The following is a 23037-nucleotide window of genomic DNA, read 5'->3' on the forward strand; positions in this document are numbered from 1 at the left end:
TTACCAAGGAGTAATGCGGCAATAAAGGAGGATTGGGCATGGGAACGGCGGTTTTCCAATAGTTCCAGGCCAAGCTGCCGACACCTGTCCTCGTAAGGAGGTATGGGGGAGGACAATCTACCCAGGATTTTACATATAGCAAACCTGGTGAACGATCGCTGCACCCGCTCGATACGTTCCACATGGGTTCGAGCTGTAGGGGACCAGACTATTGAGCAGTACTCCAAAATCGATCTGACCAGAGAGCAGAACAGAGTCTTCAGGCACATTGGATCGGAGAAATCGCACGCAATTTTCTTTAGGAGACCCAATGTTTTCCGCGCCTGATTGACAACTGAGTCAATGTGGTGGCTGAAGGTGAGGCCTCTGTCAAGCAAGACACCGAGGTCTTTTACGACACAAACACGATTGACTTGTACAGAATTTAGGACGTACGAGTAAGTAATTGGAGACTGCGAACGACTAAACGAAATGACGTTACACTTATCAGGACATAATGTGAGGGAATTACTAGAACACCAAGACGAAAAACGATCAAGAATATTTTGTAGGGAAATGCAATCTCTAGGAGACGAAACTGGGAGAAAGATTTTGAGGTCGTCTGCGTAGCAGAGGAAACACTCAGGAGGGAGGGTGGTACGGACTTCTTCTTCTTCTTCTTTGGCTCAACAACCGTTGTCGGTCAAGGCCTGCCTGAACCACTTGTGGGCTTTGGCTTTCAGTGACTAATTGATTTCCCCCCATAGCAGGATAGTCAATCCTACGTATGGCGGCACGGTCTATTTGGGGATCGAACCCATGACGGGCATGTTGTTAAGTCGTACGAGTTGACGACTGTACTACGAGACCGGCACCGGGTGGTACGGACATCATTAATAAAAATTATGAACAGCAAAGGACTTAGAACACTACCTTGCGGTACGCCTGCACTACATGAAAAGGGAGTCGAAAACATATCATTAAATTTAACACTATAGGAACGATCACATAGAAAAGAACGTAACCAAGATACAAAAAGATTATTGACGTCAAGTTGTGAAATTTTATTTAGAAGTAAGGAATGAGGAATACGATCAAATGCAGATTTGAAGTCAGTATAAATAGTATCAACTTGTTTAACTGACTCTAACTGGGATGATACGAAAGAGGTGAAGGACATAAGGTTAGTTGTTGTAGAACGGTTAGGAAAAAAGCCATGTTGCTGAGGGATAATAGTAGAAGAGGTGAGTTTAAACACATAGGTATGGATAATATGCTCAAATACCTTGGTTATTGCGCATTGTATTGAGATGCCACGGTAATTGGAAATGACAGACGGGTTACCTTTTTTGTGAATGGGAACTAGCCATGCTCGCTTCCACAATAAAGGGAATGAAGACGAGGACAAAGATAGGTTAAACAATTTTACCAATAGAGGGACGAATAGAAAAGGTGACTTTTTTAAAACCGAGGCTGGTATTCCATCCGGTCCAGGGGAGAAGGATGGCTTAAGTTTTTTAAGAGCTTCAGAGACTGTATTAACATTGACAATACCCTCAGCCCATGCGACGGAGTTAAAACCAGGCCATATGCCCTCAGATTCTGTCAAAGGTTGACTCTCCGGTCTAGACAGACCATTGGCGAAATGCTCAGCGAATAGAGAACAGGTGTCAGCAGCATTGTCCGTAGTGACCGAACCGAGCGACATGGATTCTTCTTTTAAAGGATTCTTCTTCTTCTTCTTCTTTTTGGCTCAACAACCGCTGGCGGTCAAGGCCTGCCTGTACCCACTAAGTGAAGTGGGCTTGGCTTTCAGTGACTTATTGTTTCCATAGCAGGATAGTCAGTCCTACCGTATGGGGGCACGGTCTATTCGGGGCTTGAACCCATGACGGGCATGTTGTTAAGTCGTTCGTGTTGACGACTGTACCACCAGACCGGCCCCCTGTATTAAAGGATATAATAGCTTAAATGAATAACAATAACACCCTCTTGAAAGGTACTATGCTACATTAATTTGTCTGATTTGGACCATAGAGCGCTTGGTATAGGTTATGTAATACGCCTTTGAATACTCAAAATAGTCGATTGAACTCTAATAATTGATATTAAACGATTTGAGAACCACATTGGTCAATGTTGGCATGCTACGTGGTCATTTTGCTAAGAAATCGAGACTGTCCGACTTTCGGTGGACCGCATCAAGTTTATTTCTATTCTTACATTTATGCATAGATTTCAGCCTGATTATTTGCCTGAGCAAAGCTGTAGATTGTCCTCAAAGTGTGCAGAAAATTTTCTGATACGTGGTTTAACACACTGTCCATGTTTTGTGAATTGTTTCAATAAAAATACATAAAAGGCACATCTTTTAATATATAACAAAATATTATAATTAGGGCTACATCTTTATTTCGGATTTTGTTCGAGAAACTTCATATTTCTATTTGTTGAGCCAAAAAGAAGAAGAAGAAGAAGAATCCTTTAAAAGATCCAGGAAAGAAGTAATGGTGAATGTTTACCCAGAAGTGTGCAGAAAATTTTCTGATACGTGGTTTAACACACTGTCCATGTTTTGTGAATTGTTTCAATGCAAATAAAAGGCACATCTTTTAATATATTACAAAATATTATAATTAGGGCTACATCTTTATTTCGGATTTTGTTCGAGAAACTTGAGATAATTTGAGAGAAATCCATTTGTTTTCGATAATAACATAATAATAATAACATAATAACATACCTAACAAAATAATGGTTTAGGGTAAAATTCTTTAGTTTGTTAAATGGAGCATGTGAAATATTTTGCAAAATTGATAGTAAAATATGTATATTTTGAACTATGTCGGACTTAAATAATTGTTAGCTTCTAAACTGCTTATTAAATAATAGAAAAAAATTGATTTATCTTAGTTTAATTCTAGGGTTTCTAAAAATTTTGCTTGACAAAAACATGGTTTTTCCATTCTAGGTCTCATCCCAGCAAACAAGACTGGTGGAATTAAACATTGAAGATTTTAGATTTAAATTTAATATAAGCATTGTTGGTGTCCACCGAATTCGATCAACATCATGAATGATAGTTTCAAAAATTATTTTTTGCAGTTTCTCTCTCTCTCTCTCTCTCTCTCTTTCTCTTTCTCTCTCTCGCTCTCTTTCTCTCTCTCTCACTCTCGCTCTCTTTCTCTCTTTCTCTCTGCAAATCGCTTGTCGCAGATTAATAACAAGAAATGGGACAAATTTGTAACTTGCTATTTGTTTCCATTCAATTTTGTTCAGAGAAGGTTTATACTTTTAGACAAGGTCAAGTTTATCGAAAGCACGTCAGATAAACAATACATAAATGTTTAACACGAAACACTTTGACGTCCCACCTTAGCGCATCACTTTCATGGATCTGTCGACCGATCGTGAACCCTTCCATGTTGGGCCATCAATCGCCATCGTGCAACCTCATCTTCCTGAAGGTAACAGGAGGCTTTTTCGTTGTTAGCTATCTAAACAAGCACAGCACTCGAGTAGCCTTGCCTAGCCTACCGTGCCCAAACAAACACTGCACAAATAGAGGAAGAAAAAAACACTATTCTGCATCTTGCACCGATGGTAATGAATAATCCATCAATGGTTTCACTATGTTCCTCCTAATGCTAAACCCTACGATACCACATCCCAACTGTAGACAGTAACGTGGGACGGGACTAAATTACACCTCACTTGTGCCACTGCTCCACTGGCACTGGCAGTCACTAGCTGGAAAACGCCGCGAGATTATCAACGACCGAAACGCCGGCAGTAGTCGAAGATAAAGTTATTAATTCATAAACAACGATAAGTGTGACAACAGCCGACCTTCCGTTGGCACCGACAGATCGAGGGCTGTACACACCACCTCTTAGCTGAGTTTTCGACTAACTCTGAAGGCTTTTCATCCCCACAGTTTGTCGCATTTACTCGTAACTGTATTTAACTTAGCACCCTTTCCAGCAGCTACGCTCCGTCTTCTTTTCGCGCATATGCATCTGCTTAACGCGTTAACCTGACTGAGATGAATGGTTTAGCGCGCCGTTTATGAGGTTATAATAAAAAGCGCCCACCTATGATTCCTCCCACACGTGGGAAAAGGTTCAGTCAGTGCTTGGCAATGAAATGGTGCGCTCGTACGTTATACTTATCAGTACCATTTTTGTCATCGTTTGTGAGTCTTTTTCGAACATGCTAGCAGCTGCGCGGAACGATCACCGAGAAACGGCACGCGCATTCTACCGTGCACTGGACGAAAGTGGCTACATCCCTACGCTAGCACTACTTCTGCAGGACTACATTCTGGTCAACAGCACCGGTGCCATACCGTGGAGTAATCCAACCTTTGTCTATTACGACCAACAGTTGATTGACGCCATTCAACAGCAGCTTGAGTTAGAAAACGTGCAGGACTCCTACGATCATCACCAGCTGCAGGCTGATTACGGCTCTGCTCTGCAGCCCCTGCACGGAGGACTTAAATTTTTCACCTACTACTGCGGTCCCGGCAATTGGTCTGCCGACGGAAGCACGGTGCAAAACGCATACTTTTCTAGCATCGATCAGTGCTGCAAACATCACGACGAATGTCCGGACACTATTGTACACTCCAGGGATTATCACCGGTACGAGGATTTACCCTACAAAGCGCAAATATTTACCAGGTATGAGGAGCTTTCTCCCTCCAATATTTAACGATTATTATTACTAATTCACCATTACCGAGCTCATACGGTGTGATATGTCACGTTACCCATCAATTGTTTATCACCAACCAGATTGCGGTGTAACTGTGATGTTGAGTTTCTAAGATGTCTGCAAAACATTTCCACCTTTTTCTCCTACGCCGTAGCGTGGATCTACACCAAGTTTCAGTCCAGTTGCTTCGACTACGAGTACCCTGTGATGGAGTGCACCGTAAAAAGGTAGGCAAAAGAATCGTTCATCTTATTTCAACAGCTGTGCTGCGGCAGAGCATTCATCCGGGCTGACCTGCACTCATTGACCTTCGTTGCAGAAATGATGGACTATTCACCGCCGATCGTTGCCTCGCATACATGGTGGACAATTCGTATTCCAAACGATGGCAATGGTTTGACATTCCCTACATCGGCTCCAATCAGTTAATTTTCCCAGAGGTGGAGTACCGATTCGATCTCAACTGGTTCAATATACTTTTCGAACGTAATATCACCCCCAATGTTTCCATTTCATAGTGTATTTAACCATACTGTTGAGGCTGTACGATTCGCATGCTTTGCAGCTGTTATGTGGTGTTAACTTTTATTAAATAAAGAATATTTACGTTTCTAAGCTATACTCGCTTTGTTTCGTTCACTGTCAGAAGAAGTGTGTGTTGTGACAGTGAGTGTTCATATGAACAGTTTTAAATTTTTACACATGTTCTTAAAACTAATCATCGGATAACAATAATTTGAGAGCTGAGAACTAAAAACTTGTTGACTTTTGACTTTAAAAAGTATGGTCTATTTATTAGCCCTTTCTTTGACACTTTGAGCGCAACGGACGCTAGAAGAAAACAAATATGTAGCTCATTTTGAAGTCGCAAGTTAATGTAGGAGTGCATTAATAAAACCTCAACTTATTTTTTGCTGCTGTATTTTTTATTTCGAATGCAACTAATGTGATGGAATGTCTATATGTTTACTTTTTAGACGAAAGCCTTTTACGAAATAGAGATGAAATATTACTCATCACAAATAATTAATTAATGCATTTAATAGTTGATCTGCATAAGACAATCATCGTAAGGCGAGAGAAAACGACAATCACTATCGTTACGGAGTGTTTCTTTTACTTGAGCAAATCTTATAAGCATAACGACCAACTTTAACTAATTTTACTAGTCACATCAATGTTGCGGCCAACATGACTATTACAATTTAAGAAGCTTTCCTATGTTCACTCCCTATTGATCAATCGTGTGTACAGCTGGATGCTTTGTAACGGATGTACTTGTACATGTACAGTAGTGCTCCTCAATTGACTATCTTCAGAGAACCCTTGATTACGCCATCAGCGCGCATTTACTATGAAGCTAGTTATTTATTCGACTTTTGCTGCATGATTGGGATGTATTTTTCGCTCGGCCGATACTTCCACCTTGAGCATAGCTCGTCCGCTTCCGTCTGGTTGAAGCCCACTCTAGTGGTAAAGGTATAATAGAAATAAATATGAAACAACGATTATTCAATAACATTTAAGAAGTGCAAACAAGTTCTGCCATACAACATGAAACGGTCTAAGGGAAACACATTGTTACTGTCCACCACCGTATGAAACAATATCTTCACCAGCAGCACCACCACCACCACATTACAACTCGCTTAAGAATAGTTTACATTACCAAGTAAATCTAACCATTACACCATCTCCTTTCCATGTACCTCCCAAAATAAGTTCAAACATCCTCTCACTCACCATTGTCCATGAGCTGTTCACATTTTGAGGCCGCATGGCTTTGTTTCCGCTGTGCCTTGACGTGGTCAGCTTCCGTCGCTTCAGCTTTCGTTTTTCTTTGCGGCCATTAAATTTCGGACCACTCTTTCACCCGCTATTTTCATGGCTACATTCATTCAAAATTTTCTCTGACCTGTACTCACAGCAGACCATCATTGTGTGGAGCGTTTGAGGTGTTTGAGGCGTTTGAGGTACTTTGTTCCAAAATGAGTTACACTTACAATTAGGTAGCAAACACTCACTAACAAATACTGATCTAGCCCTGAGGAAAACTAAGGTAACTATACAGTTGGCCATGAAATACTGGTAATTGAATGGAACATCTGTGCGAGCGTTAATCGATTCCTGATTTCGATTCCTATTGCTCAAATAACAAGTCTAGCAATGTATTGTTGTTGCTGGTGTTTTGAGAGGTTTTGAACCTCATGGGTTTTAGCAATGTACTGTAAACCTTATACAGACAGTCTCAATCTCTATCGGACCCGGATCATTCAAGCATTCCTGGAAACAGTAACGTTCATCCGTATACGATCGACTTTGCCGTTATCCAGTAGCGTGTATAGCCGTTTAGCGGCCTCACAAACAGGTCCTTAAACAAATTCTGCGATATTAAGCCCAGCGAGTTGATTTTCAATTGATTTCCACCGGTAACGTCATTCGGGCTGCCCAGGTCAAACGACCGCGAGTTTCGTAGCGAATTTGCTTGTTTATTATACGCACCACCAAACGGTAGGTTGTACGTGCCAGAGCGATAGAACTGTACGGGACAATCGTATCCCGAGTGGCTGCCACTGAAAGTATGATAAAAGCTTCGGTCAAAATAACGATATCCGATTGGTTTTAGCGCAAGAGCGTATGTGGTGGCTCAGGCCAAGCCGGTTTGCAAACAATATACATCTTCCGTACCGCGTTCAGTCACCCTCGGGATCAATTACGGTTCACCCTGAATTTCGAATGTTGATACTTACAAACCATTTTTCTTCATTCACACGCTCAGAGTCAAGGTCAGCAAAGCACCACACCCAGTCGTCACCGCCACACATGTTTCCGACCCAGTCTCGCTCATGCACCCAGCGCTTGTTAGCTCATCTTTTTGCTCTTATTGCCAGCGAACCAGCGAAGACCGCCCTATTGCGCCTTCACTGCGTCCAGCGGATTGATTTCACACGATCCATCCATTGCGATCCCAACCCAAACTACCGACCATTTTAAGCAATGCCCGAAAAAATAAAGCGTCTAGGCTACGCACTAAAGAGCAGAAGCTCACCAGCTTGGAAAGCATTATCTTCAACACGAATGATTTGAAGCAGGGCCGTTTCATTCCCCACGAACCCCCTCCTCCCAACCCCTACCCACCAAACGAGACGTCGAAAGCTGTGTCAACCATATCGAAATGCGGTTCGAAACACCTTTGGCTGTGCTATACGCACCAAAACTGCGCCAGTTCGTGGCTCTTTCCTAATCATCATCAGCGTTGCCAGGACGGGCGGGCAAGCGGCGAGTAAAAGATTGTTGTTGCTTCGGAAGAGTATTGCGACACCTGCTCGCCGTGCAGGTCAAGCTTGATGGGGCCAGCGACTTTCGGAGGTTATAAAATGGATAGACTGATCTCGGCGACGTTTGCTATCTTCCCGTGCCTTCACCCTATCGTATCAATCATACAGCGAGTTTGTGGCGAATAAAGCGACAGATCGCGGATGCGTTTGTGTAGCCGCTGCCGTTGTTGTAGTCGATACAACGAATGAATAAATGGCTGGTCGTTAACTTACCTTTGCCAAACTGAGCACGGTCTTCTTTCGCCAAAGCATGTCACCTGTACGACATTGAAGAATATAGCACCAAGTGTGTTGGCCGTCTCTGCGAAACAGACCAGCATTAAATTACTTATTTACTTGTCTAGTGCATTTTATAACAATAAGATATATTATTAGATTCTTTAAATTTGCATTTTTTAATTTTGCATTTTTTTAGAAAATCATATATTAAACTGCTAGTGACTTTTATCTTTCCCATGTACGTTGTTTGTGCAATCATATCCTCGCCGAGTAGCTAACTGTTATGAAATTCAAGATCAAGGAAACAACATGATCCTGATTATGCTTCTCATTATTATTTGAAGCTACAATCGTTGTCGATTTAGACCTGGCTGTCAGCGATTTGTCGGTCAATACATGGCAGAATAATCAAGCATAGTCATAGTCAGCAGGATAGGGTGTCGGTCCAAACGGGGCCTGAACACACGGTGGGCATGTAGTTCTTTAGTTAGAGTGATTTTTATTAGGGGAAATATAATACCGAAAACGAGCATGGAAAATTCACGACAGGCTATAACACAACTAAAATCGAATTTTGGGGATATATTCTATTAACTCTTTAAAGTTAAAATACGTAAGACAATAGGAAAAAATAAACTATCATGGACTTATTCCTCGTCCAGTATTTTGACACTGGAACACACTATCACTGTTACTTACCCGTGTTTAAGTTCTGCAAACATCTTCTGAAACGTGCGTCACAGTCGCAATGAGAACGAGTGAAGGCGCCACGGTTGCATAACCCACGGCGGCACTCGCCCGGGAGTAACACATTAGGGCACAAGTCATGTTCTCGGCAGCACTGATCTTCGGCAGCATATCGTCCCACATCGGAATAGTTTGTTGCGATAGTACCTGTAAAGTTATCTTTCGATCACTTTTCGTGTTTAGCTACCATTTGACCAGGGATGTACCAAATCGTGTTCAAATCGGGTTAAAACGGGGCTTTTTCGGGTAGAGTAGGATTTTGTTAAAGTATTACTCTCAGTTAAAGTTGTTAAAGTAAAGTTGTTAAAGTACAAGTATTACTCTCAGAGATCAGGGAAAACACGAATTTGCCTTGTTAGGGAAAGCGGGGCAAAATGGCACTGTTAAGGATTTTACTCTGCATCTCATTGGGTATATCACTTTACACTGATATTTTGACGGCAATCGATGCTTAGACGTCATATTCATGAATCAAAAATATTAGTAAAAATAATAACGACAAATGGAATTTGAATGAAATTTAAAAATCAACATCAAAAGACGTGAAAATGTATTGTGCGGGGTAAAATGGTTTCGCTATGGGGCAAAATGGTCATACACAAAATGTCAAAACACATCAAAACAAAATTGGCAAAATGCGTCACAACATTGCACTTTTGGCTTTCGTTTATGCTCTGCCATCTATAATTGTGATGTAAGTTTTGCGTTAAGGTGAGTTGTTGAATAATTGCTGGAGTAAGTTCATATTTGTCAGTTATTTTTCTTGTCGATATAGTTTGCGATATATTAGCCTTACATAAATAAAGCCATGATTTATGTAGTGATCTTTGCTTACATCTCAGCCTCATCATTTTGCTCCTGTTAAAACATACCACACATTTTGCCCCAAGCGAAACATTTTACAAAACTTTTATTTAAAAAAAAAACAACTTTATATTAAATTAAAACGGTTACTTTTTCCATGTGAATCATAGATAAATGTCATGTGCCAAGATACACATTCTTTTTCTCTCTAATTATTGGCTAAATTCTTCTTCTATTTGGCGTAACGTCATACGCGGACATGCCGGCCTATACAGGTTTTCGAGACTTAATTCATTACCACGAATCCGGATAGTCAATCCTTACTAAGGGGGATACGGTCCATTTTGGGCTTGGACCCATGACGGGCATGTTATTGAGTCGTTCGAGTTGACGACTGCACCACGGGACCGCCCCTGGCTAAATTCTTACGAAAGCTTATTTTCGAGACGGTAAAAATAACATCGTTTTGAACAATAATTTTCCTGAATTATTAGTTTATTTAGAAATCTTTTGCTATAAAATGTTCATGGTGAGCAGAAACATCGTTTTTGATGTTTTTCAATCATTGCAAGTGGTATATTTTCAATAATACAGGTGACCATTTCGCCCCACCTAACCATTGCCGCACTTTCCCCTACATGTTTAAGGTAGTTCAAATAGCTGTACTGTAATTGTATATGTATAAATAAGTTTTTTAAGCTAAATTTCGAACATTTTTTTAATATTAGCGAAAAGAATTAATTAATTAATTAATTACTTAATTAATTAGTCAATATTTACCCTAGTGAAAAAGGAAAAAAACTGGCAAACATCCAAAAACCTAACACCGAGTAAGAAGCTACAACATTGCATTTGACGAAGGGTTTGGGCAGTTGACCAAATAGCCCGAAACGATAAAATGCGTAATGAAGTAATCGAGAGCCCCTGTGCTTTACAGCTTTTACACTTCCGCTTGTCATAAATGGACGAAACATAAATCAGTCTGAATTCTTAGTGAGCTTTAAGTATATTCTACCATACCTTTTTTTTTTTTGTTCAGACACATCGGTTCATAAAATCCGTATTACTATTCTACTTTATGTTTTGTCTTCATTTGGAACTTCAGTTTACGAAACAGAAATAATAGCCTCGTAGCCTTCTATTAGTGTTTTATTTCATTACTTGCTCTTCAACGTTTCCTCCCTATATTTGTCTTTATAGCTTGTTCTTGAAATGTTTTTTTTTAACCAGCTAGTAGGAAGTTAAGATTCAGGAAACGGCAATGCTACAACCGATCGACAACTGACCCTTTTTTGTTTTGCTAATGCGGTACACAAGTCTATATTTTAGCTTTATCTCAATGTCCTATAACTTACTCCGAGTCCTACAGCTTGATATTTATCAATTACGCAAAACTTGAATGAATAGCTTGCGGATACTCACCTGGTCCACACCATTTAGTGCCAGGGTAAATAAATCCCAGCCCTCCTTGCAGCTCTCCGGAAATGTTACTAGCTTCGCCACATACCTCTTCCAGGGCTATTACCGATTCTCGCGGCACTTGCCGTACCTTCTTCGTGTCCGATGCTAAAAGCATGCGCTGAATGTCTCCACTAAAAAATTAAACAAACACAATCTTGTTCAAGTAACTTAAAATCAGCCGACTCTACAGAATCTGAGCTGGAGCAGCAACACAGCACGGCCTTGAACTTCCGTGCGGGTACATTCGATCGGGCCAGGTCATGGACCGGTTTTTGTTGATGATTTAAGTTTCGCTTTCAACATTCTCTGCTCAGGAGCAATACATCAAGATGTGTTTGCTCTGTGCGGCAACGGTCAGTAACCTGCGGCTAGGGAAGCTACACCCCATTCATGCTTACCGGTCAGAGTGGATCTTGCAGTACGGAGGTCGACTGCTTAGTTCAACCATTCGCGTCATCCGGAAGTCGGCCACTAGAACAGAACTGCACGCAACTTGCGTTCGGTATATCGTGTTGGTCAGCAGCAAGAACCACCAGCATAGGACCACAAACCGCCCCATTGTGAGTTGACGCATCCGTACAGCTACACTTACTATTTTCACATCGAACGAAATTGAGATTTAATCGTAAATCTTATAGGTCGATAAACGATACACAACATTGTATGATCAAATCATTCTAAACAACTTTTACAAAGCGTCACTTTATTCTACATGTAGAAACGGTTGTAATAATACTATGTAATTACGTAAAAATATAAAAAAATCTCCTTTTCATTACACTAAATTTACTGATTCTTCAAAGTTTTGCCCTACTTACGCGGTACAATATAACTATCATCAGTTGCGAAACGAGATATTCTGGTTTTGTAATGTTCAATGATCAACGACAGAATGCAACAAAATGAAATTTTCGGCAATTCAACAAAAGACCTAGCTTTTTTTGTTTTATTCAAAATATTGGCACAATACACTTTTTTTGCACAACAAATACAACGAATACAAACACTGATTTGATCGCCTGTGCTGCAGATCCATTGCATCACTTTCCCGACATTCAAAAGACCAATGAATTTTGATGAGCCACCAATTTCACATACTTTTGGTCTGCCGGGAACTTGCTTTTCCGGTTTTTTGTTTTTATTTTTTATTTTCATTTGGCCTCAACCATATCGTTTGTATTTTGTATTGCTTTTTTCATTTAGATGACACTGACCTCGAGCCGCTCGGTTCAGTGTGGAGAAGAAACTTACGAAGATGCACACAAAACAACCAAAAAGTCCATTGATCTTCGATCGTCGTCAACAGTTTGAGTGGGATCGCCGGTTGCTAACACATTTTATGCTAATCATAACGACCTTCACGTCCGCCGCTAAACGCACACACACATAAGCCTTGCTTATCACACGCTTGCTTTATGAACTCGAATACTTTTCTGGTGCTAAACAAATAATACATTTCACGTTTGCTTACGAATTGTGCAACTTCGTTCGAGACATTCTACCGGCAAAGTAAATCATTGAATCTGCGCTCAGTATTTGGCACACACTAATAAACATGAAAATAAGTGAAAATGCGTTCTGCCCCGTTGCTGATGTATGCTAATTTGACCTACCTAATTCTCAAGCAAACATTACATCACATCAAACAATTTCAGAATAAGAATCAAAAATGTTGAAAAACGCTTCTCGGACGCTGTTTTTAACAATCCGCAAAAGATAAAAGAGATCGTTAACTTTCAGCAAGACGCAAAAAATAAATCGTCATGAGCATACGATGCTCTAATACTTTGGATAAGATCGTATCAAATGCATAAAAACGACTATTGCATTCTTCACCAATCAAAGGCAAATTATTCACTTAGGCCACATGTGCGCGATGGGGCACAGGATGTCACTGTGAATCACTGTTTGTACAGTTGTTTCACCCCAATGTGTAGTATACTCTCTACTATGTTAGACAAAAAGCATGAAGCTTTGTCATAAACAGCAACATAAATTCACACCCATCATCGGCATTTGGCACGGGTTTCTCTTTTTTTGTTTAAATTATTGCCCTTTCACGTACGATTTTCAATTGTTCCTGTGCTTTGATTGCGCCTAAACACCAACGATCCTTTAGATTGTTATCACGTATGGTAGTTAATAATCACTGCTGATAAATTAATACCTTTTGGAACGGCTTCAAAATGAAATCACTCAATGCAGCACTAAGCCAGTGTCAAATAAAATCTCATCAAAGTAGCGCTAATGCACCCCACAAATTCAAAACCGCGTCAAAAATTGTACTGCGATCATCCGCGATTCGGCCCGTATCGTTTCAAAGTCAAATGTCAACTGATGCGCGAGGCAGGCGGACCCCACGCGGACGGACACACTGCTGAGCTACCAATGATGTTGTTGTGTACGTTTCACGAATCGTACGACGCACGCTGCAGTCCTAGGCACGAAGCTGATGCTGTGCCATTGAGAATGTTTGTGGTTGCCAATCAAAGATCACAGACAGGAGATTGTCGTTCGTGTTTGTATAGGAATTTATTTCTTTGGCCGCTTGCTCACCCTTCGACTGCAGCAACATACAGCATTTATGATCTGAGACTATCAGTTTAGTCGAAACTATTGTTGTGCACGGAATTTTTTTACACATTATTGTACTCACTGTTAATTAAATTTTAAACAACCTTAAAGTACATCTTAGGGGAACTTCTATAGATACATCGGATTGCGTATAAGGAACTCGATAAAGTTTGTAAAGCTACATTGTGAGTGTGGAGCTACATTGAGCATATGCAGTCATATTGAGGAACTATACATTGCACATAATCACATTGCACATTATCAGGTGAAGCGAGACCTGTCCGACACCGGGTGTCTACATGAATGGGAGGCCGAGCATCCTGAAGAATGATTGTTGATCGGGCCATGTCACACCGACGTGCTCGATCGTGAGCAAGCCAACAAGGGAGAGAAATATTGCACATAAAGCTATGAGAGCTTCGGATAAAGGAGGCATGCGGCGCAAAATGGATACCCTCAATTTAAACACAGGTAACGTAAACTCAAAGACTCAATATGCATTCATTAGACTGTGTTATTAATTATATGTAGGTTTCATTACTAGCTATTTATAAAACAAATTTAATCCCTGGTAAAATGATAACCGATAGAATGAGTATGACCAGCGTTACTTATCAGGTAGATACAATAATCCACGTCGTACATATATCGTATTCACAAACGCCTCCGAGTCATGACAACAGTCAGCATCTAACGAAACCCTTCTTGGCCACGTTCGAGAGGAAGATGCTCAGAAGGATCTTTGGCTACGTATGTGTGAAAAGACGATACAGTAACAGGATACAACGACGTGCAGCCTTTCATAGTCGTTCAGCCTATCAAGCGATAGCACGGCCAAGTTCTACGCATAAAACCCATCCAGTCCGTCAGTCTGTCAAGAGATTTATAGTGACTTTGGTCCTTTTGGACTCTTTCGTCACGTGCGCTAAAACCTTTTTTCCAACGGGATTTTTTTCACTTTCTTGTTCTTTGTAGAATGAGAAAAAAATAAGTTATACATGGATTGGTAGGGATGGGATGTTGAGGTGGTAGCACCGCACAACACAGTAAAAAGTGCTACTTGACCTATTACTAGGGAAAGCGGGGCAAAGTGGGCATGTTTAGCAGTTTACTGAATATTCCTTTGAATATGCCACAAAACACAACTTTTGTTTCCTTATTGTATGCCTCCACCCTTTATCTGTGGATTAAAATTGCCACATAGAATAAAAACTACTTAAAATCATGAAATAGTGTAAAATAAAAGTTGATGTTGAAACTGTGAAACGTCAAAACACTGGGGCAATATAGGCTACAACATCTGCGCTTAGGTAATGGTCTATGCTTTTGCGCACGTTTCGTGAAATGTATTTTCGTTCTATCTTTTGTTTTGCTGGTCAGGAAAACACTTAAAAATCGTCCAAAACTATGTTATCAAAATTAAAACAGTTTTTACACGTTTAATTCTACAAAATCGAATCTTTTGAAGCTGTGGCTGTTATCATTATTGAGGCGACAAATACAACACCATAGCCTCACCAAGCGCCGTATGTCAAAAGCATCTGCCCGTTTTGCCCCAAGCGTAACTGCCCATTTTGCCCCACGTGAAGCATTTTAGTATTTTGTGTTATATTACTAAAAATACGCATTCAATCGCCTTGCTTTCTTCAGAAAAAGTGTATAGAAATATCATATCTTTAAAACTGTATCATGTAAAACTTCAACGAATCTCTGTGACACTGGTTCAACCTTATTTTCGAAGTGGCAAAAATTACATCAATATGCTACTTAACCTTGTTTTGCATTTTTCTTGGTTATTTGTTATGTAAGGGTTATGAAACTTACATGCTGTTCATAGAACATTGTAATACATTTTGAGCCTTGGAAATTATCTTTGTAGTCAAATAATACTTAAATAGAGGGTGCCCATTTTGCCCCGCTTTCCCCTACATGTGACATCTATACATACTTTGTTTGTAACATTTAATTATCGCTAGATAAATTGTCTATCTCAATCCTGTGAAGGGCTATGAGGTGGGACACATCATCATCATCATCCGAACTGATCCACTACTCGACTAGACTCATTCCAACTCCATCGAATTCATGCGGACTCGATCAGACTCATCCGGACTAGTGATGGGTCACCGGAATCGCACCCACGGCTCGGAATCGCTTCCGAGCATTGCTACTCTGACTCCGATTCCGAATAATTTATACCGTCGATTACGCCCGGAGCCGTCGGAGCCGTCCGGAGCCGCTAGTCGGCAGCTGAAGCCGTCGGAGCCGTCGGAGCCGTCCGGAGCCGTCGGAGCCGTTCGAGCCGTTAGAGCCGTCGGAGCCGTCCGATGCCGTTGGAGCCGTCCGGAGCCGTTAGTCGGCAGCTGGAACTGGTCGGAGCCGTCGTAGCAGTTGGAGCCGACGGAGCCGGTTGGAGCAGTTGGGACCGTCGGTGCCGTCGAAGCCGACGGGGCCAGTTGGAGCCTTCGGAGTCGTTGTAATAGTCGGAAGTATTCTGGAGCGCTTTAATTTCCCGATATCAGCGATAGTTCCGTTTTAAAAAGCAGCTCACGAGTAAAAAAAGAGTCTTCTTCATATATTGCTCTGAAGTTTCATTGTATTTTTTTTTTTGAAAAATAAGTCAAAAAAATTATTTGCTCCGTATATATATTTTTTGGGTCGGTCTGGTGGTACAGTCGTCATCTTGCACGACTTAACAACATGCCCGTCAAGGGTTCAAGCCCCGAATAGACCGTGCTCCCATACGTAGGACTGACTATCCTGCTATGGTAACAATAAGTCACTGAAAGCCAAGCTCACTTCACTAGTGGGTACAGGCAGGCCTTGACCGACAACGGTTGTTGTGCTAATGAAGAAGAAGAAGATATATTTTATTTTATCAAACTTCCATCATAGTTCTATTGCTCCTTGACATCGTGCGCAAATATTTATTATGAAAAATATGTTATAATGGTGCCTCCCGAAAGTCACGGCCCCAGATGGCTCCGACGACTCCAACGGTTCCGACGGCTCTGGCTGCCGACTAGCGGCTCCATCGATTCCGACGGTTCCGATCGGCTCCGGACGGCTCCGGGCGGCTCCAGACGGCTCCGAGCTCGGAGTTTTGCACCTACCTTCCGGAACCGCTTCCAATTTTGGCGGAGTCATTCGGAAGCGTTACCGGATTTTTGTTTAATTTACCCATCACTAATCCGGACTCATTCGGAATCATCCAGACTCGATCAGCGCGGAGTCGAATCCGGTTTTGATCCTCAGTCGGATTTATATTTCGAACACCGGAGTCGGAGTTGATCCACGACTCCACTGCGAATTACCCGTCACTACTAATGTGGGGTAAAGTGCTACTATACGGACAGTGCGCAACGCACACCATGCTATGCGCACAGCATAGCACAGTGCTTTAACACATTGACTGCCACCATACATGACTGCCACCACTGAGCAACCCGCCAAACCACCGGATCGCGTTTTGAAACGTGCGAAAAGTGCGCACTGTGCTGAGAAGCCTTGGGAGGCCATGGGAGTGACAAAATGCTGATTTTTTTTTTTCAAAGAGTGGGCTTTTGTCACTTTTTTGAGCTTTTGTCAAAATTTCGTAACCTGGAGCAGCCAGGAAATTAAGTTGACAAAAGGTGAAAAAAGTGATAAAATTTGACTTTCGCAAAAATGCGTAAACAAACAGCTATTTGGCGCAGTTGTGACCCATTGCTTTGATAATAATGCTAAAATGCATGTTTTTAATTGATTTATGTACCTATTTATTACTTCGTAAACAAAATATCGATGATATTCGGATGTTTGAGCTTTTTGTCGTTTTTGTGTATATTTTTGGTGCGGCCACGAGGAAAGCTCTTTTTTGCAGTTGACTAGCAATTTTGACAAAAGTTGGAAATTTTTTCTACATTTTGTCACCTCCGTGGTCACGCGCTAAGAGAGCGCACTGTGCGAAGATTGTGCACTATGCGGAAGAGTTAACACAGTGCTAGCACTACCGCAATGGTTCGAAGTACGCACTGTGCTTGAATGCTTAAATCTGTCAATGGTATAAATCCTTTTATTATGTAAATAATGTTGAAAATTGAAGCGATTCTTGTAATAATGTCTGGAGTAGTGCTGGGTTTCATGAATCTTTCGTTGAAATTAATTCATATGAATCTGCAGTGATGAGTGATTCGAATCTCGAATCGACTCTTCAAAGATTCATGACTGTCATCTCCAAGGATTCATGATTCTCGAAAGATTCATGAATATTCAAGCATTCATGAATCACGAAAGATTACTGAATCTCCAATGAATCATGAATCTCGAAAGATCAACAAATCTTCAAAGATCGTGAATCTAAAAAATTCAAAAATTCATTAAAATTCATATATCTTTAGGGATGCATGAATCTTTACAGATGTATGATTTTCATAATATTGTATTTGGGTGACCCACCTAACAACATGCCCGTCGTGGATTAAAGCCTCGCATGGTTCGTCTCCCCGTAGCATAATAAACTATCCGGCTGCGTGGTACTTGCCAAGAAGTCCCGAAAGCCTGTATAGACGTGGCTGACCACGTAGGATGCTACGCCAAGAAGAAGAAGAATGAGCAGCTCAAGCTCTATGAATCTTTGGAGATGTATTAATCCCTTGAGTTTCATGAATTCCTAAAGCTTCGTGATTTTTTCGAGACATAAATTCATGAATCTTTGCAACCGAGATTCATATTCATTGAATCATTTAAAACATTCATTCTATTTTATGAAGCTTACCCAACACTTGTCCGGAGTCGTTCGGAGTCGTTCGTAGTCGTCCGGAGTCAATCGAAGTCCACCGGAACCGGAGTCAGGTCGGAGTTAACAGGAGCCGTCCGGTGCAATGTACTTGTGATCACGCATTTCATTTCGTTGTGTTTTTTGTCTTTCACTTTGCGCGTGCACTTCGTGTACAGGCCTTGATTTCGAAGGCCGACTCCACACTAGTTTCAATCCATCACTAGTTTGAGTATCGTAACAAAAATATATACAAAACTGCGAAAACAAGACGTAAAACAACTTTTACAAGAATTATCGGACAAAAATAGTAACAAATAATTCAGTCATTCGTGAGTTTAATTTACATTTTCACTTTATTTTCTTTACTTCTTTGCTTGTTTACTTTTAGTTACGTGTTATCTCACTATCTACTCGTTCTTATATTCATATCATATCGATTCTTTTGTTTTTTTTTTCTTTTTCTCTTTACTTCAGTTCGTCTTATATATTCTGCATCTACAAGTTACGACTGCTCTACACTTTTTTCGTATTCTTGTAGTATTTTCATAGTACCTATTATATTTCCTTTTACATGTTTGCCATTCTTTTTTTTCGTTCACTCAGATTTTCTCGATTCCTTACATTTATGTTTGTAATATACTTCTCAGCGACCCTTCCGTTATTTAATGCATATTCTAATTGTTTTTTTTTTGCATAATCGCTAAATTACTTTTAAGAAAATAAAATGAACAAATCGTATCATGTAATGCATAAACTAAGGAAATTAAAAAAATAATCGATTGAAGAATAAATCGCACCACCCCACTGATTTTGGGTGTAAAGTATCTTGCTGGTCACTTATTTTTCATTTTATTTTTACTGTACATAATGTGTCCTATCTCAGAATGAGTAATATCCTTTGTAAGAGCAATTAGTTGCTACGATTTTTATATTCCAGGATCCCTTCTTCCTCTTCTATTCATATTATTTCCCCGGGATTATTCATCAATTTTCCTCGATGTCTTTTACATTCGTCACAAGCTGATCCAACCAAATGATCATTCCAAAGAATAAAGAACGTTTGCTCTGTTATTTTTGTTTCATTGTATATTTACCATACGATTGTACGCGAAATACAGTTTCACATCATTCACCTATGTGATACAACCGCAAAATGGCATACATACACACAAAACAGACAGTAATCGATCGGCAGTTTAGCATCGGCAAAGCATATACAATAGATGTTGATCAAGGAACACAATTCAAACGAATGATAAAACCATCATATTTTCAATCGACGCACAGCTCAGCTTTTTCATAATTTCATTTTTCTACACCCTTTGGATGCTGCAGAGTGACAAGAGTCCAACGATTGATAATGATCGTAATGCAAATCTCTGATCTCGATCTTATCGATCAAAAGTAATCGGATTGGACTTATCGCAACGAAAACAACACATCCATACTCGGTCGATGTGTTGCTTACTAACGAACAGCATAACATTTTCGTAAATTGCAACTTTTGACTCGAAAGGGCAATCTGATTCTTTTTTATGATGAAAGGATTTTTTATGTATCTGTTTGACTGTGTGCTTATGTGTGTTTTTGTATCTGTCTGTGTATGTGTGTATTAAAGTATTGTATGTATTTATGTATGTTTATGAGTACTTATGCGTGTGTTTGTTTGTTTGTCAAAACGCTCGTTCTATTTTGCAGCTCAGAAGCATAATGTATAACGGTGTAAATATAGAAGCATAATGTATAACGGTGGTAGATGTGTAACGAAACGTACGAAATTGTCTAACTGAAGCAAAATGATAAGATAAGTTTGTTGAGACATTCTATTTTTCGATCTGTCACACTTACAATTGATTGACAATTGTGATGATCTTTAATAAAACTGTTTTAGTTATATAAACTGATTTCTGGATAAAAAATACATAACTTTGAAATATCCGTTACTGAACATTTCAATTCAGTACACGCTCAGTTGGTAGCAACCAAATCTAAAGAAAATGGAAATTTCGAATCGTGAAAGTTAAGTAGCCGTGGCAAATAATGTGTAGTAGCTCTGCTTTTGTCAATGTCTATCCTCTCTACCAGACTGTGAAGTATTACTTATTCTACCTGTATTCCTGTCCCACCATCGTTCAAATTTTCCATAATGTACTGTTTAAGAGCATCGGTTTGAAATTACTTTTTTCTGTTATTATTACTTTTGTCGATTGTGTAATGGCGCTTTGAGTATGGCGAATAAGAATGCTTGTATTGAGTGTTTATTTGATAATTTTGCCATATTGAGGAAGATCTTGCACTTCCGTATCGTCTCCAATTTCATCATATGCTTGCTTGACATTGATCGAAACTTGCCATTAGAACCATGTTATTCCTGTCCATATTTCATGCTAATGTCTATTTCTTCATATTACTCATCATAGTCAAACGTTTGCTTAGTACCACTTTCATGTTCTTGTTGGAACCTGCTCACTACCATGATCTTGTTGGAACAAGCCAGCATAGACAAATGGCGAAACCACGACATACTGCGTGTTACTTTATACGTATTCCGCGGCACTATCAAGCTCCATTTTTATTATTATCATTATTTTTTTTTGAAAATACCATATTTCTAATCGGAAAATTCTTTTAAAGCCTATAATGAGTGAAGCATATGATTATTGTTCATGATAGATTTGGGCATCTTTGCACTATGATTTGCAAAAACTGATTACTATTAGTTTCTTTTGTTTTATGGTAAAATATGAAGCTGACACGCAAAACCCAATCTTTAACATGAGTGCACGATGTTTTGGCCAGAATTCGTAGCAAGGAAGATAAAAAATAAGTTGAAAAAAAAGAATGAGCGTGCAATGAAAAATAAACAAAACATTAACACAATTCGTGTGTTAAGCTTTAGAGCCAAGGGGTTTCGCCTTAATCTTCATCACTCAGCGCTTCATATTGAGCAGATAGCAGTGGTTTCGGTTCGATAGCAGAGGTAATATGACGATCATCTGTCAACACACCACCAGATCCGTTGCCTCCTCCGTTGTTTGCTCCAATAGAATTGTTTCCGCCAAGACCGCCGGTTACTCCAGCACCACTTCCAGTGATAATCATTCCTGAATGCATAGATTTCAAACCAGCAACATTATTACCTCCACCACTTCCAGTCCCCATCAAGTTCACTATAGAGGTCGTGGAAGATGTAGATGGCGATGAAGGATGCCCGGTGGAAGTAGTTGGCGGCGCCCCACTGGCGACAGTAAGGGCACTAAACGGATAGGCGTAAGTTGGTGGGGTAGTAAACGACGTTAACGGCTGCGTCGTTAGCGGATGGTATGTGCTATGAACCACGGCTGGACTTGATGTGGTAGAACCCGATGCTGCTAATACGGAAGAAGGCGTAGAATGCTGTGGATACGGATGATTTTGTTTGTGATCTTCATTCAAAGAATGCGGTTGTCCATCGCTTGCTCCAGAGGCCGGTGTACCACTTCGATCAACCAAAGTAATTTCCTTCACATGATGGTGAGACGAGGGTGGCTGATGATGATGAGGTGAGAGATTTTGGAAACTGCGTGGAGAGGATTGTTGCTGGCGTTCAATATTCCGACTACCCCCACCGACTCCATCAACAACTACCACCATCGAAGGATCGGTAGAAGCACGCTTTTCATCTTCAGTTCGCATTGCTTCGACAATACGATTTTTTACGTAAAAGTCTAGAACGAAATTATCCCTGCCTCCTGCTCCGGCATGAGGCACTCCGGTGCCACCAGCGACGCGTCCCAAATGAGGGCCCGGGTGAAAGAATTGTGGCCCATCGGGCGAGGCGGATTCATGAAACTTACTTCTTGGGCCAGGTGATTGCGCAAGTCGAATAATATGCCGATCTTCAGGAGTAGCTCGACCGGGACCCTTTTGAGTTTCGTGTGCACGTTGCATTTGTTCTTCCTTACTGGATGTTGTTAGAGACGTTGGACGCCGATGTTTCCATTGATCAGCTGCCAGAATCGCTTCCGCTCCGGGATTTCCGGTCGTTGATGCACCATACGGTATCATTGGTGGTCGTAGCGGAAGATATGGATTGGGGTTGGGCGAATAGTCCTTAGCTATGATCGATTCGGTTAACTCGCCAAGAGTGATATTTTTTACACCACTAAGACTGTTACCGCTTATTCCTCCACTGTCACGTCTGTGATGAGAATGTACGTTATCAGAATCCAAGTCAACATTTATTACGTTGGGAGAATGAGATTTGCTTCCGTTGTTTTCGTGTATCACTTGCTGCATTGCAATAGAACGCTGATCGCGCGACGCAAACTGAAAAATAAAACAGCATAAAAGCAATTCATCATCGCAGCTACGGAACTATTCGTGTTGTTTCTTATGATATTGATATTAATAAGACAAAAACATCGCTATCTGTAACTCTATGTAAGATCTCTATGT

The 23037-nt window shown here is 40.6% G+C and overlaps 3 protein-coding genes across 5 annotated transcripts in view; 1 reads left to right on the forward strand and 2 right to left on the reverse strand.

The window, feature by feature from the left end:
* Positions 1 to 2732: 2732 nt before the first annotated feature.
* Positions 2733 to 5313, forward strand: LOC120947804 (uncharacterized). The gene is made up of 3 exons (XM_049605787.1): positions 2733 to 4664; positions 4779 to 4925; positions 5018 to 5313. Exons 1-3 carry the CDS (start codon positions 4126 to 4128, stop codon positions 5214 to 5216), a joined length of 885 nt encoding a protein of 294 aa, XP_049461744.1. The 5' UTR covers positions 2733 to 4125; the 3' UTR covers positions 5217 to 5313.
* A 143-nt stretch (positions 5314 to 5456) lies between these two features.
* LOC120947803 (group 3 secretory phospholipase A2-like) lies at positions 5457 to 13676 on the reverse strand. 3 transcript variants are annotated; one of them, XM_040363534.2, is made up of 7 exons: positions 13435 to 13676; positions 11666 to 11858; positions 11229 to 11398; positions 8955 to 9149; positions 8250 to 8337; positions 6442 to 7271; positions 6058 to 6165 (listed from the first exon to the last, which is right to left on the reverse strand). In XM_040363534.2, exons 2-6 carry the CDS (start codon positions 11839 to 11841, stop codon positions 6998 to 7000), a joined length of 903 nt encoding a protein of 300 aa, XP_040219468.2. In that variant the 5' UTR covers positions 11842 to 11858; positions 13435 to 13676; the 3' UTR covers positions 6058 to 6165; positions 6442 to 6997. The 3 variants fall into 3 exon arrangements, with proteins under 3 accessions (XP_049461742.1, XP_040219468.2, XP_040219471.2); XM_040363537.2 differs by lacking the exon at positions 13435 to 13676 and adding an exon at positions 12519 to 13386; XM_049605785.1 differs by lacking the exon at positions 6442 to 7271 and having other exon boundaries at positions 5457 to 6165; positions 13435 to 13666.
* A 5250-nt stretch (positions 13677 to 18926) lies between these two features.
* LOC120961225 (uncharacterized) overlaps positions 18927 to 23037 on the reverse strand; it is a 58584-nt gene continuing 54473 nt past the window's right edge. Inside the window, exon 14 of the mRNA XM_049605778.1 lies at positions 18927 to 22908. Coding sequence (XP_049461735.1) covers positions 21517 to 22908 — 1392 coding nt within the window. The 3' untranslated portion in view covers positions 18927 to 21516. The remainder of the gene's footprint in view (positions 22909 to 23037) is intronic.

The sequence above is a fragment of the Anopheles coluzzii genome, chromosome 2 (genome assembly GCF_943734685.1).
Source record: "Anopheles coluzzii chromosome 2, AcolN3, whole genome shotgun sequence".
NCBI classification, from domain to species: Eukaryota; Metazoa; Arthropoda; class Insecta; order Diptera; family Culicidae; genus Anopheles; species Anopheles coluzzii.

Bases quoted from the DNA above. Each gene is read 5' to 3' on its own strand.
- LOC120947804 (XM_049605787.1), top strand. From the start codon at position 4,126: ATGGTGCGCTCGTACGTTATACTTATCAGTACCATTTTTGTCATCGTT. The intron at 4,665-4,778 runs GTATGAGGAGCT...ATCACCAACCAG, and splicing joins AAAGCGCAAATATTTACCAG to ATTGCGGTGTAACTGTGATG. The intron at 4,926-5,017 runs GTAGGCAAAAGA...CCTTCGTTGCAG, and splicing joins ATGGAGTGCACCGTAAAAAG to AAATGATGGACTATTCACCG.
- LOC120947803 (XM_040363534.2), bottom strand. From the start codon at position 11,841: ATGCGTCAACTCACAATGGGGCGGTTTGTGGTCCTATGCTGGTGGTTC. The intron at 8,338-8,954 runs GTAAGTAACAGT...TCTGTTTCGCAG, and splicing joins TTTGCAGAACTTAAACACGG to AGACGGCCAACACACTTGGT. The intron at 7,272-8,249 runs GTAAGTTAACGA...TCATACTTTCAG, and splicing joins CCGTGCTCAGTTTGGCAAAG to TGGCAGCCACTCGGGATACG.